The 12734-nt window shown below is 42.9% G+C and overlaps 1 protein-coding gene across 1 annotated transcript in view; it reads left to right on the top strand.

Annotated features, from left to right (window-relative positions):
* The window catches only part of LOC143928262 (flavin-containing monooxygenase 5-like), a 168877-nt gene that overhangs the window by 33143 nt on the left and 123000 nt on the right, over window positions 1-12734 (top strand). Inside the window, exon 2 of the mRNA XM_077453026.1 lies at window positions 4254-4419. Coding sequence (XP_077309152.1) covers window positions 4288-4419 — 132 coding nt within the window. The 5' untranslated portion in view covers window positions 4254-4287. The remainder of the gene's footprint in view (window positions 1-4253; window positions 4420-12734) is intronic.

The raw sequence follows: 12734 nt of genomic DNA, 5'->3' as shown, positions 1-12734 counted from the left end.
GACATTGAAGATGGGGGTTAGAGAGTGTAGAATAGAGGGTGAACGTAGCATTTGCGAGGAAACAGGATCCAGAGGGCAAATGGTAAGATAGACGTTAGCAAGTAGTTTAGCACCCTTGTCTATAGTAGTGCGGTTGAAAGTAGACATGTGCAATTTGTTTAGTTTCCGAGTTCATTTTTTAACTAATTTTCACAAATTAGTGAATTCTGAAATTTCCGAATGTTTCAATTTCCGAAATTTCAAATTTCCGAATTTCAAATTTTCAAATTTCCAAATTTTATATTTTCGGAAATTTTGGAAATTTGGAATTCAGAAATTTGAAATAAGGAAATTCTAAATTTAGAAAATTCTAAATTTGGGAAATTCAAAATTTGGGAAATTCAAAATTTGGGAAATTCAAAATTCAGAAATTCTAAATTAGGAAATTCTAAAATTCTAAAATAAAAAAATTTGAAAATGAAAAAATTTGGAAACTTGGAAATCTAAAAATAAGAATGAAAATCTGAAAATTCCAAAAACCCTGAAAATCTGAAATAATAAATAAATAATAATAAATATTAAATTATAGGTATTGAAATTTTCTTTCAAATTTGGCTGTTAGAGAACGTAATGAGTACAAATTTATCCGAAGTTACAAATTATCTGAAATAATGAATGCTGTATCTAAACGAATGGAATGTAACAATATAATAATAATAAATAACAACAATAATAATAAAACATTTTTATTATTATTATTTATTACTCATTTGTTCCATTCCATTTGTTTAGATGCAGCATTCGTTATTTCGTATAATTTGTAACTCCAGATAAATTTGTATTTGTTACGTTCACAAACAACCAAGTTTGAAAGGAAATTCCATTACCTATAATTTAATACCGTATATACTTGAGTATAGGCCGACCCGAATATAAGCCGAGGCCCCCAATTTACCCCCAAAAAAACTGGCAAACTTATTGACTCGTGTATAAGCCGAGGGTGAGACATGCCTGTCCATCCCTGTGTGTGTGTCCGTCCCTGTGTGTCCGTCCATCCCTGTGTGTCCGTCCATCCCTGTGTGTGTGTGTGTCCATCCATCCATCCATCCCTGTGTGTGTGTGTGTCCATCCATCCATCCATCCCTGTGTGTGTGTGTGTCCATCCATCCATCCATCCCTGTGTGTGTGTGTCTCCATCCATCCATCCATCCCTGTGTGTGTGTGTCTCCATCCATCCATCCATCCCTGTGTGTGTGTGTCTCCATCCATCCATCCATCCCTGTGTGTGTGTGTCTCCATCCATCCATCCCTGTGTGTGTGTGTCTCCATCCATCCATCCCTGTGTGTGTGTGTCCATGTGTGTGTGTGTGTGTGTGTGTGTGTGTGTGTGTGTGTGTGTGTGTGTGTCCAGCCTACCTGTGTCCCGAGCCTGTGTCCCGAGCCTCCGTCCCGTGCCTTGCCTCCTTGCCTCCGTCCCGTGCCGTGCCTTGCCTCCTTGCCTCCGTCCCGTGCCGTGCCTTGCCTCCTTGCCTCCGTCCCGTGTCGTGCCTTGCCTCCGTCCCGTCCCGTGCCGTGCCTTGCCTTGCCTCCATCCCGTGCCTTGCCAGGATCGCCGCTCTTCGTCGGCGCCTCGGCGGCCATTCTAAAATTCAAAAGCCGCGCCTCCGCCTTCGCCTGTGATAGGCGGAACACTGAATTTCCCAGCAGCCTGTGTTCCGCCTATCACGGACATCGTCTCATCCTCGTACTACGGACGAGGATGAGACGATGTCCGTGATAGGCGGAACACAGGCTGCTGGGAAATTCAGTGTTCCGCCTATCACAGGCGGAGGCGGAGGCGCGGCTTTCGAATTGTAGTATGTCCGCCGTCTGTCTGCTCGATACGCTGATCGAGCAGTCAGACGGCGATGACTCGAGTATAAGCCGAGGGGGGCACTTTCAGCCTCAAAAAAGAGGCTGAAAATCTCGGCTTATACTCGAGTATATACGGTAGTTAGTTATTATTAGTTAGCTATTATTTCGAACTGTACAGATTTTCTTTCTTTTTTTCAGATTTTCGAATTTTTGGATTTTCAAATTTTTAAATTTGAAAATTACGAAATTCGGAAAATCTGAATTTGGTAATTCGGAATTCGAAAACTCCACATTCGAAAATTCTAAATTTGGAAATTCAAAAATTCCAAATTCAGAAATTCTAAATTTGAAGTTTGAAGATTCGAAATTCAGAATTTGAAATCTGAAAATTTGAAAATTCGGAAATCTGAATATTCAGAAATCCAAAAATGTGAAATTTAGGAATTCAAAATTTTCGAATTTCCAAAAAAAGTAAAAAAAAAATGAAAATAAAATGAAAACTAACACATTTTTTGTCAGTGCACATGTCTAGTTGAAAGAGGGAAGTAATTATTGTACCTGTGGGCATAAAGTGTAAAAAGTGGAGGTTATCTGAACAGTAGTGATCTCCTTGCGAATTGTATCAATCTTCTGTTTGAAGTTATTGGCGATTTCCTGGGCAGGAAGTTAGTTGATGGGTGGAGGCAGTGGAGGGCGAAGTAGAGAGTTGATGGTAGAGAAGAGTTGACGAGGACAGGATGATAAGTTGCTAATGAGAGTAATAAAATAGATCTGCTTGGCAGTGTGGAGGCTGGAATTATATTTTTGGAGTGCAAATTTGTTTTGGTTGAAATCTTTCTGAGACTTAGTCTTATGTCACAGGCACTTATGAGCATGACAATGTTTTTTCAGACTTCTAGTATCATCTTTTTGCCAAGGTTGAAAGGGTCGGGGGCCTGATTCTGTGTAGTGAGGGGGGCCAGTGATTCCAGTGAGGCTAGAAGTGAAGCATTGTAGGTAGAAGTGACTAGGTCGGTACAGGATAGGGATGAGATTTTGTCATAGAGGTCTCGGTAGCAGAGTAGAGAAGAGAAGGGTTGAGATGGCGTAGGTTTCTGCGGGTAACTTTTAAGCGGTTGGAGGGAGAGGAGGAGAGGGGGAGAGTGAAACTAATAAGATAGTGATCAGATTGAGGGAATCGATAGTTGGAGAGGTTGCATGGCGTGCATAGGTTGGAGAAAACAAGGTTCAAGGGTATTGCCTTCAGAGTGAGTAGGAACGTGTATCCATTGCTTCAGGTCAAATGAGGAGGTTAGGCTGAGAAGTTTGTGTGTGGCAGGAATGTTAATATTCTAAGACTGTTATCCATAGTGCCATGCAGTGCATTATGGCTTTACAAAAAAAAAATTCTGTACATAAATTCACCAGTACAGCAAAACTTAAAACTGTATGATTCGCCTCCAGATGATGAACCAAACCTCATTCCTAGTTATAAGCCTTTGTTTGAAAGTGAAATGGATAATTCATTATAACTAGATAAAAGAAAATGAAGACAGTGGTGTCATTTCCTTTAGTGACCAATTAGAGTACATTTTTTTTCATAAATTGAAAGGTTGGTTGGTGATATCAATACCAGCACTTATTATGTTTTTCTCCAGGTTTTATAATTTTGCTTAAAGGGATTGTAAAGTAATTTTTTTTTTTTAAATAACAAACATGTTATACTTACCTCTACTGTGCAGCTCGTTTTGCACAGAGTGGCCCCGAACCTGCTCTTCTGGCATCCCTCGGCAGCGGTCTCTGCTTCTTCCCGCAGGTAGCACCCTCGCATGGTGAGAAGCACCTGCAGGCACGCTCCCGGGATACAGCCGGTGGCTATAGCCGCTCGCTGTATCACACGGCCCCGCCCCCCCAGCGTGGCGCGTCATTGGATGTGATTGACAGCAGCGCGAGCCAATGGCTGCGCTGCCTTCAATCCATCCACTCCAGCCAATCAGCAGCCAGGTTGAGCGGTGAAGAGGATGGCGGGGGCGAGCATGGGACTTTCGAGGGGTGAGATAAGTAAAACGGGGGGCTGGGGGCGTCAGCACTGTGAGATGTTTTTTCACCTTAATGCATAGAATGCATTAAGATGAAAAAACATTTACCTTTACAACCTCTTTAAGTAATTAATTTTCCTTGATATGGGGTATCAGCCCACCTACAAACGTCTGCCTTTCTGGTCCTTCATTGCTGGACAAATATAATGTGAATAAATATAATGCTCTCTACTTTTATCTTGCAGAACTAGTCTTTTTGACAAAAAACTGGTATACTGATTGAGTTTAGATTGATTCTTTATATATATGCTTTGCAAGTGGTCATTTGAACAAACCTTAAAATCATAGCACATTTTCCCTACTTCCAAACAAATAGCTTATGATATATATTTTGTTTTACAGAATTCCAGTTCGGCAGTTAAACGAGAATTCCATCATGGTTAAAAGAGTCGCAGTGATTGGTGCTGGTTGCAGTGGACTGACTGCTATCAAATGCTGTCTCGAAGAAGGTTTGGAGCCCACTTGCTTTGAAAAGAGTGCAGATATTGGTGGACTCTGGAGATTTAAGGTATTGTCAACACATTATGAATTTTTAATTAAATATATATATATATATATATATATATATATATATATATATATATATATATATATATATATATATATATATATATATATATATACACTATATTACCAAAAGTGCTGACGTCACAATGGGTGGGCTCTCCAGGTGATATCATCAGATGGCCACAACCCATGGCTATATAAGAGATGTCAGACCGCAGGGGATGTCACAACAGAGAAAGACAGCCTCAGGACAAGAGCGGCCTTTTTTGTTTTTAGCTGGTAACCAGACGAAGAAGACAGTGAGGAAGAATACAGCGGCGGCGTGGAAGAAGACTGCGGTGTGGGAGAAGATGGCACCGGAAGAAGACAGCACTGGGAGGAGACTACGCTGGGAGAAGACGGCTTTGGAAGAAGACAGCTCGGAGCTATTTTTTTAAATAAAGGATATGAATTCCGTCTCTTGTTTTTTTTTTTTTACATTTCACTGTTTTTTGGTGGATGAGTAGGGGTACAATGTACCTGATACCCATTCATATAAGGGGGGGGTCCGGGATCTGGGGGTCCTCTTGTTAAAGGGGCTTCCAGATTCCTATAAGCCCCCCGCCCGCAGACTCCGACAACCACCTGACAGGGTTGTCGGGAAGAGGCCCTCGTCCCCATGAACATGTCCTCATGCCCCATGTTGAGGGCATGCGGCCTGGTATGGTTCAGGAGTGGGGGAGCACTCACTCATCCTCTCCCTTTCCTAATCTACCAGGCTGCATGCATGGATAAGGGTCTGGTATGGATTTTGGGTGAGAACCATGCACTTTAAAAAAAAAAATTGCCATGGGGGTGTCCCCTCCAAATCCATACCAGACCAAGGGGTATGGCCTTTGGGGGGAACCCAATTTAAATTTCTTTAGCTGTCAATTTCTTTTTTTTTACATTCAGCTGTCAGCAGGGTCAGTAACCTGTACAGTTCTCTCTCTCTACAGGTCTCTGGTATTCATGCAACGTTCTCCCTCTCTCATTCACAGGCCTGATCCTTTTCTTGTCCTAATATTATTATTATACAGGAAATACAGGGAGCACTTTACAACAAGAGGGCAAACAGTAATCATCATAGGGATCAATACAACATGACCAACCTCCTGAACCTCCCCATAATCCATATCCATTGCACACCTGTAATGCTTGCATAATGTCAACTTTCTAGCAATTAAATTACTCACATCAGGCATATAAAATAAATCAAAGTGGTGATGCATAATTTAAACCTTTGGATAGAAGTTTTTTCTCATCTTTTGTGAGTTCATGTCTAAAAGAATGTAAGATGTTATTACAAAACTCCATCTCAGGACCATCTGGTGTTTTGTAACGGAGATTGTACAACAGATTAATGTAGAAGATTTTGGAACAACTAAACAAACTTAGCTAAATATTTTGTAGACACGCATGGTAGAGACACAAGACTCCTGAAAGAGAGATGGTTGAATGAATAGACAGACCCATTAGGAGAGGGGACAGATTTTCTATATTACTGTATGTCATTGTAAAGTATTTAAGAGTTGCACAATAAATATATAGGGAGACACTTTTAAATGGAATATTTTCAATCACCATAGATTTTTCATCAAACAATAAGTCTGTCTATGCTATGACGAAATGAGTTAGAAACGGCCTCAAGTTAGAGGTCTGCAGGGTGTGCTGTATGTTCTTTCTTCAGGCTCATTGAAACCTATTTTCAAAACATCATCAGTGTGCAGCCTGATTCTTTTAGCTTGAGTGCAGTGTGGAGCAGAAGCGGGCTTCTGGGCTTCAGTAACAAAGCCATATCTAAGGTCTTTATGTGTCAGATAGTAGATGCACCAACTAGAAATAAAGTGTTACTGGATCTACTGATTACCAACAATACAGACTTGGTCACGGATGTGAAAATATGGGGCAATTTAGGAATAACAGCAATAACAAGTCAATTGGCTTCAGTATAAATCACACAAATAGGAAACATAAGGGGAATACAAAGACACTGAATTTCAAAAGAGCCAACTTCCCTAAACCACAAAGCTTGCCAGAAGGCATAAATTGGGATAAAATCTTAAGAACAAGGAACATGGCGGAGCCAGAGATGAGCGTATTAGAACAGTAAGTAGACATGGGCGCTGTCAAAAATGTTTTTTCGTTTCGTTCCGTTTTGTATAAAAACAAAATGTATTTTTTCATTTGCGTCCGAAATTCAATTCGGATTGGTACGAAATACACATTTTTATTAGATTCATAAACTTTTCATTAAAATAACAAGTTTGTTATGATGAATTTATCATTATGAGGGGCTCCCACCATCCCTGTGCTGTGCTGACTTTCTGGGATTTTAACCTTTAGTTTTGTTAAATTTTTGCAAAAATAACGAATGTTCGTTGTGATGAATTTACCATTATGAGGGGTTCCCACCATCCCTGTGCTGTGCTGATTTCTTTTGATTGGTGAACAAAACACCAGTCACATTTCTGTTAATTTAGATCTGAAATTCCGAAATTCGTTAACAAAATTTCATATTTCGTATAAAATTCATAAGCATTGAAATTTCCATAGGGTTCACACCATCCCTGTGCTGAGTTCCCAGGTCTGTACACCTGCTGTGTGGCCATTATGAGGGGTTCCCACCATCCCTGTGCTGAGTTCCCAGGTCTGAGTTTACACCCGTTGTACCCATTATGAGGGGTTCCCACCATCCCTGTGTTGACTTCCTGGGGTTTTAACTTTTAGGTTTGTTAACTTTTTGTAACAATTATGAATTTTCATTATTAGTTTGGATCCGAAATTCGTAAATGAAATTTTGTATTTCGTACAGAATTTGTATGCTTAAAAATTCGTATTTCAGATTCGTATGATTGTACGAATTTCCAGAAATTCGTACGAATTTCTGATTTGTACGAAACTAATCGCACATGTCTAATGCCGTGTACACACGATCGGAATTCCGGCCAGAAAAAGACAGATGAGAGCTTTTCATCGGAAAATGTGACCGTGTGTTTGCTCCATCGGAATTTAGCTGTCCGAATTTCCACCAGCCAAAAATTGATAGAAAGTTTTTCCATTGGGAAAATTGAGAACATGCTATCGGAAATTCTGATCGTTTGTATGCAATTCCGACACTCCAAAAATTACGCATGCTGAGATTCAACTACGAGATGGAAGCTATTGGCTATCGGCTATTGAACTTCCTTTTTCTAGTCCCATTGTACTTGTTGTACGTCGCCGCGTTCTAAACGATCTAAATTTGGTGTGACCGTTTGTAGGCAAGACAGCTTGAGCGGAATTCCGTCGGAATTCTGTCGGAAAACCATCAGAGCTTTTTCTGACGAGAATTCCGATCGTGTGTACATGACATTAAATCTAGCAGGATCTGGAGCCAGAAGGAATGTCAGCCAAGCGAGTCTTTAACAGGAACACAGGAGAGCATATCTAGAGATGTGACCAAGATGAAGGCAGAGATCATCTGGACGGCTTAAGTAGGCAGGACCGACGAGCAGGATATCATCAACAGGTCAATGTGGAGAGATAGGAGCTGGCAATCAGCCGACAGCTGAGCGGCCAGCCCAAAGAAGAAAGGTCTGAGCCCAGCCCTGACAGTACCCCCTCCTCAATGATCCCTCCCCCCCTCCCGGAGGACCACCAGGCTTGAGGAGAAAACGTCTATGGAAATCACAGAGGAGGACAGGGGCATGTACGAGGATGAGACCTAAGAGCGTTCCTCTGGACCAAACCTTTTCCAATGCACCAGGTACTGTATGGGCCCACGGAACCTACGGGAGTCAACAATGGACTGTACTTCATTCTCCTCATGGTTCTCAACCTGTACAGGCACCAAGGTGGTAAAGCTGTTGCAAAGGTTTTACTAAAGAGACATGAAATACATTTGAAATACACATATTAGAAGGAAGGTTTAATGCATAAGTTACTGGGTTAATCCTGCGTAGAATACGTAAAGGCCCAATAAACCGAAATGCGAACTTTAGAGAAGGAGCACGAAGTCAGAGGTTGTGAGATGACAGCCAAACCCCATCCTCAACCTGGTAGGAAGGCACAGGTAGGCGTCCGCGGTCAACATGGAGTCTGTACCTATCATTAGCATGTCACAAAGCCTCCTGGACTTGTGCCCAAGTGGAACGAAGATCACAGAGATGCTCTTCCAATGCAGGAATACTCCGCAGAACAAATGTCAGGCAACATGGAAGGTTGGAGACCATAGTTTGCCATAACAAGCAGAATTCAAGGCATTATTGTGAGCAAACTCTGCCCACAATAAGGGGTCTGACCAGTTGTTATGATGGACAGAAATATAACAGCATAGAAATTGATCCAAGGACTGATTGGCTCGTTCTGGGGCCCTATTAGACTGCGGGTGATACAGGAGGAGAAAGCAAGCTGAATTCTCAACTGTGCACAAAAGGCTCGCCAGAACCGGGACACAAACTGACTACCCCTGTCTAAGACAATCATCTTGGGTAGCCCATGTAAGCAAAAGATCTCCTGAGCAAAAATGGAAACCAGTTCCTTAGAAGGTGGCAACTTCTTAAGTGGAATACAATGGGACATTTTTGAGAACCTGTCAACCACCATAAGGATAACTGTGTTGCCCTGGGAGTTGGGTAACTCCACAATGAAATCCATAGACAGGTGGGTCCAGGGCCTCTTTCCATTGGGTATGGGTTGTAGGAGGCCCACTGGAAGGTGTCGTGGAGTCTTACTGAAGGCGGTTACATCAGCACGTAGACTAGGCCACAAGAATTGTTGGGAAATGGCCCAAAAGAGTTGATTCTTCCCAGGGTGGCCAGCAGCCTTGGGAGAATAGTAGTCTGGAGCACGGCAGTATGGAGACTCTCTGGGACAAAGCAACGGTCAAAAGGATTCTCAGAAGGAGCATGGACCTGAGTAGCAAGAATTTTGTCACCCACAGGAGAAGTGAGACTGGTGCAAACCTTAGCAAGAATATGATCAGGGGGAATCACAGGAACCAGAACTGACTCCATCTTGGAAGTGGAGGAAAATTGTTGTGACAAAGTGTCAGCCCTTACGTTCTTAGTACTGGGTAAGAATGAGACGATGTAATTGTAACTAGACAAAAAAAGAGCCCATCGCGCCCTTCTGGCAGAGAGGTGTTTAGCCTCAGACAAGAATGTAAGATTCTTATGGTCAGTAAGAATGAGAATCGGTACAGTGGTACCTTTGAGGAGATGTCTCCATTCTTTCAGGGCTAAAATGATCGCCACAGATTTCTGTCACCAATCTCGTAATTGCACTCTGCAGGTGACAATTTCTTGGAAAAGTAGCCACAAGAATGCATAGCGATCTCAGAACTAGGATGTTGAGACAGAAGGGTGCCAACTCCAGTCTCAGAAGCATCAACCTCAAAGATAAAAGGTAACGTAGAATCAGAATGTGCCAACACAGGAGCAGAAACAAAGGCAGCCTTGAGACTCTCAAAAGCCTTTACAGACTCCAGAGACAAACTCTGTGGGTTACTGTCCTTTCTGGTCATATCAATCAGGGGCTTGACCAGAGACGAGAAGTTACAAATAAACTTCTGATAATAGTTGGCAAAGCCAAGAAAACACTGCAGAGGATGTAAACCCACAGGTCAGGGCCACTGTAGGACTCCTGAAATTTTCTCTGGGTCCATTGAAAAACCAGCAGTGGAAAATACATAACTCAGGAATTTAACCTGTTCACGATGGAACTCTTCATTTCTGAAGCACACGGCAGACATCTGTGTGGTGGCTCTCCAGGAACTTGGAAAATACAAGGATATCGTTGAGATAAACCACCACACATAACTGCAACAAATCTCAGAGGACAGCATTAATAAACTCCTAGAAAACTGCTGGGGTATTACAAAGACTAAACGGCATTACGAGGTACTCATAATGGCCTGTTCTGGTATTAAATGCAGTTTTCCACTCGTTGCCCTCCTTAATCCTCATGAGATTGCATGCCACTTTCAAATCAAACTTCGTGAAAAACGTTGCTCCCTTGAGCCAGTCAAATAACTCGGTAATCATTGAATCAGATAGGCATTCTTAATCGTGAAATGATTAAGAATGAGAAACCAGTACCAGTAGGGGATGAGGATTTACAGATGCAATCTCAAGAAAGTGCATCTGCAACATACTCCTCCATGGCCTTATCCTCCAAGACTGACAAAGGGTAAACCCACGAGGGGGTATGGCACCAAGTTGCACAATCATATGACCGTTGTGGAGGCAAGCTACCACCTTGACCTTTGACAAAGACATTGCGGTACTCCTCCAACAGGGAGGAGAGCGAAGAGGTGCACAGGACCTTGGCTACCTTCTGGAAGCATTTCTTACTGCATTGTGGCGACCAGGAGAGAACCTCAGCATGGAGCCAATCAAAAGAGGGGTTGTGCCTCTGTAACCAAGGATAACCAATAACCAGCAGAAACTTAGGTGAGGAAATAGCTTGGAATTGGATTATCTCATGGTGAAGAGCACCTATGGCCATGGACAACGGAACAGTCTCATGAGTCACATGGGTAGGCTGTAGAGGTCTTCCATCAAGAGCCTCAATGGCAAGTGGAGTGTCACGAAGCTGCAGCAGAATCGATGAACAAGCCTGCAGCCCCAGAGTTGATTAGAGCCTGTATCTCAATGCACAACGCAGCCCAAGAAACAATGCCACCTAAAGTCTGTCCATAACAGGACCTCAAGGTTCGGGCGTTCCCTGTACGTGTAGGACAAGACTTCAGAAAGTGACCTGCCTGGCCACAATAAAGGCATAATCTCTCCTTCCTCCCAAGGGTTCTTTCATCCGCAGAAAGACGTGTGAAGCCCAAGTGCATGGGTTCATCTTCACAGACCGACTTGGTACCAGGAGGCATGGGAAGTGAGGGAGGAAGGGCGGGACTGCAAAGTTTTGAGACAAATGTACAGGTGGCTTCTGCAAGCACTCCTTAAAAGGGAGTCTTTCTCTGAGTCTGGGGTCAATGAGGATAGCAAATGCGATCAACCGCTCCAGCTCAGTGGGTATATCTTGGTCTGCTATCTCATCCTTGATTGTATCTAAGAGACCATGAGAAAAAGCAGACACAAGGGCCACACTGTTCCAAGAAACCTCTGCTGCCAGAGAACATAATTCAATGGCATAATCTGCAACAGTTCTCATACTCTGTTTGATGGACATGAGGCACTTGGCAGCAGAAGCGGAGAGTGCGGGAACGTTAAATACCTTTTTAAAGTAAGTCACAAAATCAGGCTAACTCAAGACAACAGGTTTTTGTGTCTCCCATAGAGGGTTTGCCCAGGCCAAGGCTCTCTCAGAAAGCAAAGATATCACAAAACCTACTTTGCTTCTGTCCGTGGGAAACGCCTGAGGCAGCATCACAAAATATATCTCAACCTGGTTGAGTAACCCTCTGCATTAGACTGGATCACCCCCAAATTGCTGGGTAAATGGAGTGGAACCAGAAATATCTCTTATAGAGGTAATACACGAGGTGAGTGCCTGCACAGAGACTGGAGCAGCAGCAGGGACAGCCTGCAACACAGGTTGTACAAGAGCAGCAACAGTGTGAGATTCCAGGTGAGCCGTGCGACTCAGGAGCGTTTGTAACGCCATGGCAAATGGATCCATGAGGTGACTCTGCTCATCCAATCTGTAAAAAATTTTACCAACAAGTGGATTGACTGCATCTACTGAATTCATGGCCTTCGCCTACTGTCAGAAACCATGAATCAGACTGAGACAGAAGTACAGTTAAATCACACTTGTTTAATAATAATAAAAAAGGTAAACATAGTTAAAACATAGCCAGAGTTCAGGAACCAGAACTGATAGTTAGACAAGCCAAAATTTCAGGGAGCCAGAGATGAGCATAGTAGAACAGCAAGCAGAATGTGGAGCCAGAAGGAATGCTGGAAATAGAAAAAGAGGCACCACTCTAAGTGCAGTATTAAAAGAGTGCTTTAATAAAAACTTAAAATTTGGTACTCACAAAAGTACACTAGCAATAGGCGTGTAAACAACAAACTGCCAAACAACCATGGAGTGGAATCATTCTGTGAACTGGAGGACGGTGGTATTCAGTAGAGCAAGCTGGAACATACACCAGTGACACTTCCGGGCGGTGGAACGCACACCGACAACCAGGGGAACGACATCACTTCCGGGTGTTGGAACAGATGGACGTATAGGCGGTGCATTTGCGGAGCTACGCTCCTTCCTCAGGCCTAACATGGGCAGTGATTGGACCGGAGTTATATGGCCAGGAAAAGGCCCTGGAGCCAGAAGGAATGTCAGCCAAGCACATACAAG

Source organism: Lithobates pipiens, unplaced genomic scaffold (assembly GCF_037356315.1).
Source record: "Lithobates pipiens isolate NorthernLeopardFrog02 unplaced genomic scaffold, aLitPip1_a1.2 Scaffold_23, whole genome shotgun sequence".
In the NCBI taxonomy this organism is placed as follows: Eukaryota; Metazoa; Chordata; class Amphibia; order Anura; family Ranidae; genus Lithobates; species Lithobates pipiens.
Note: the sequence above shows the minus strand (reverse complement) of the source record. Positions and strands in the feature narration are given on the sequence as shown.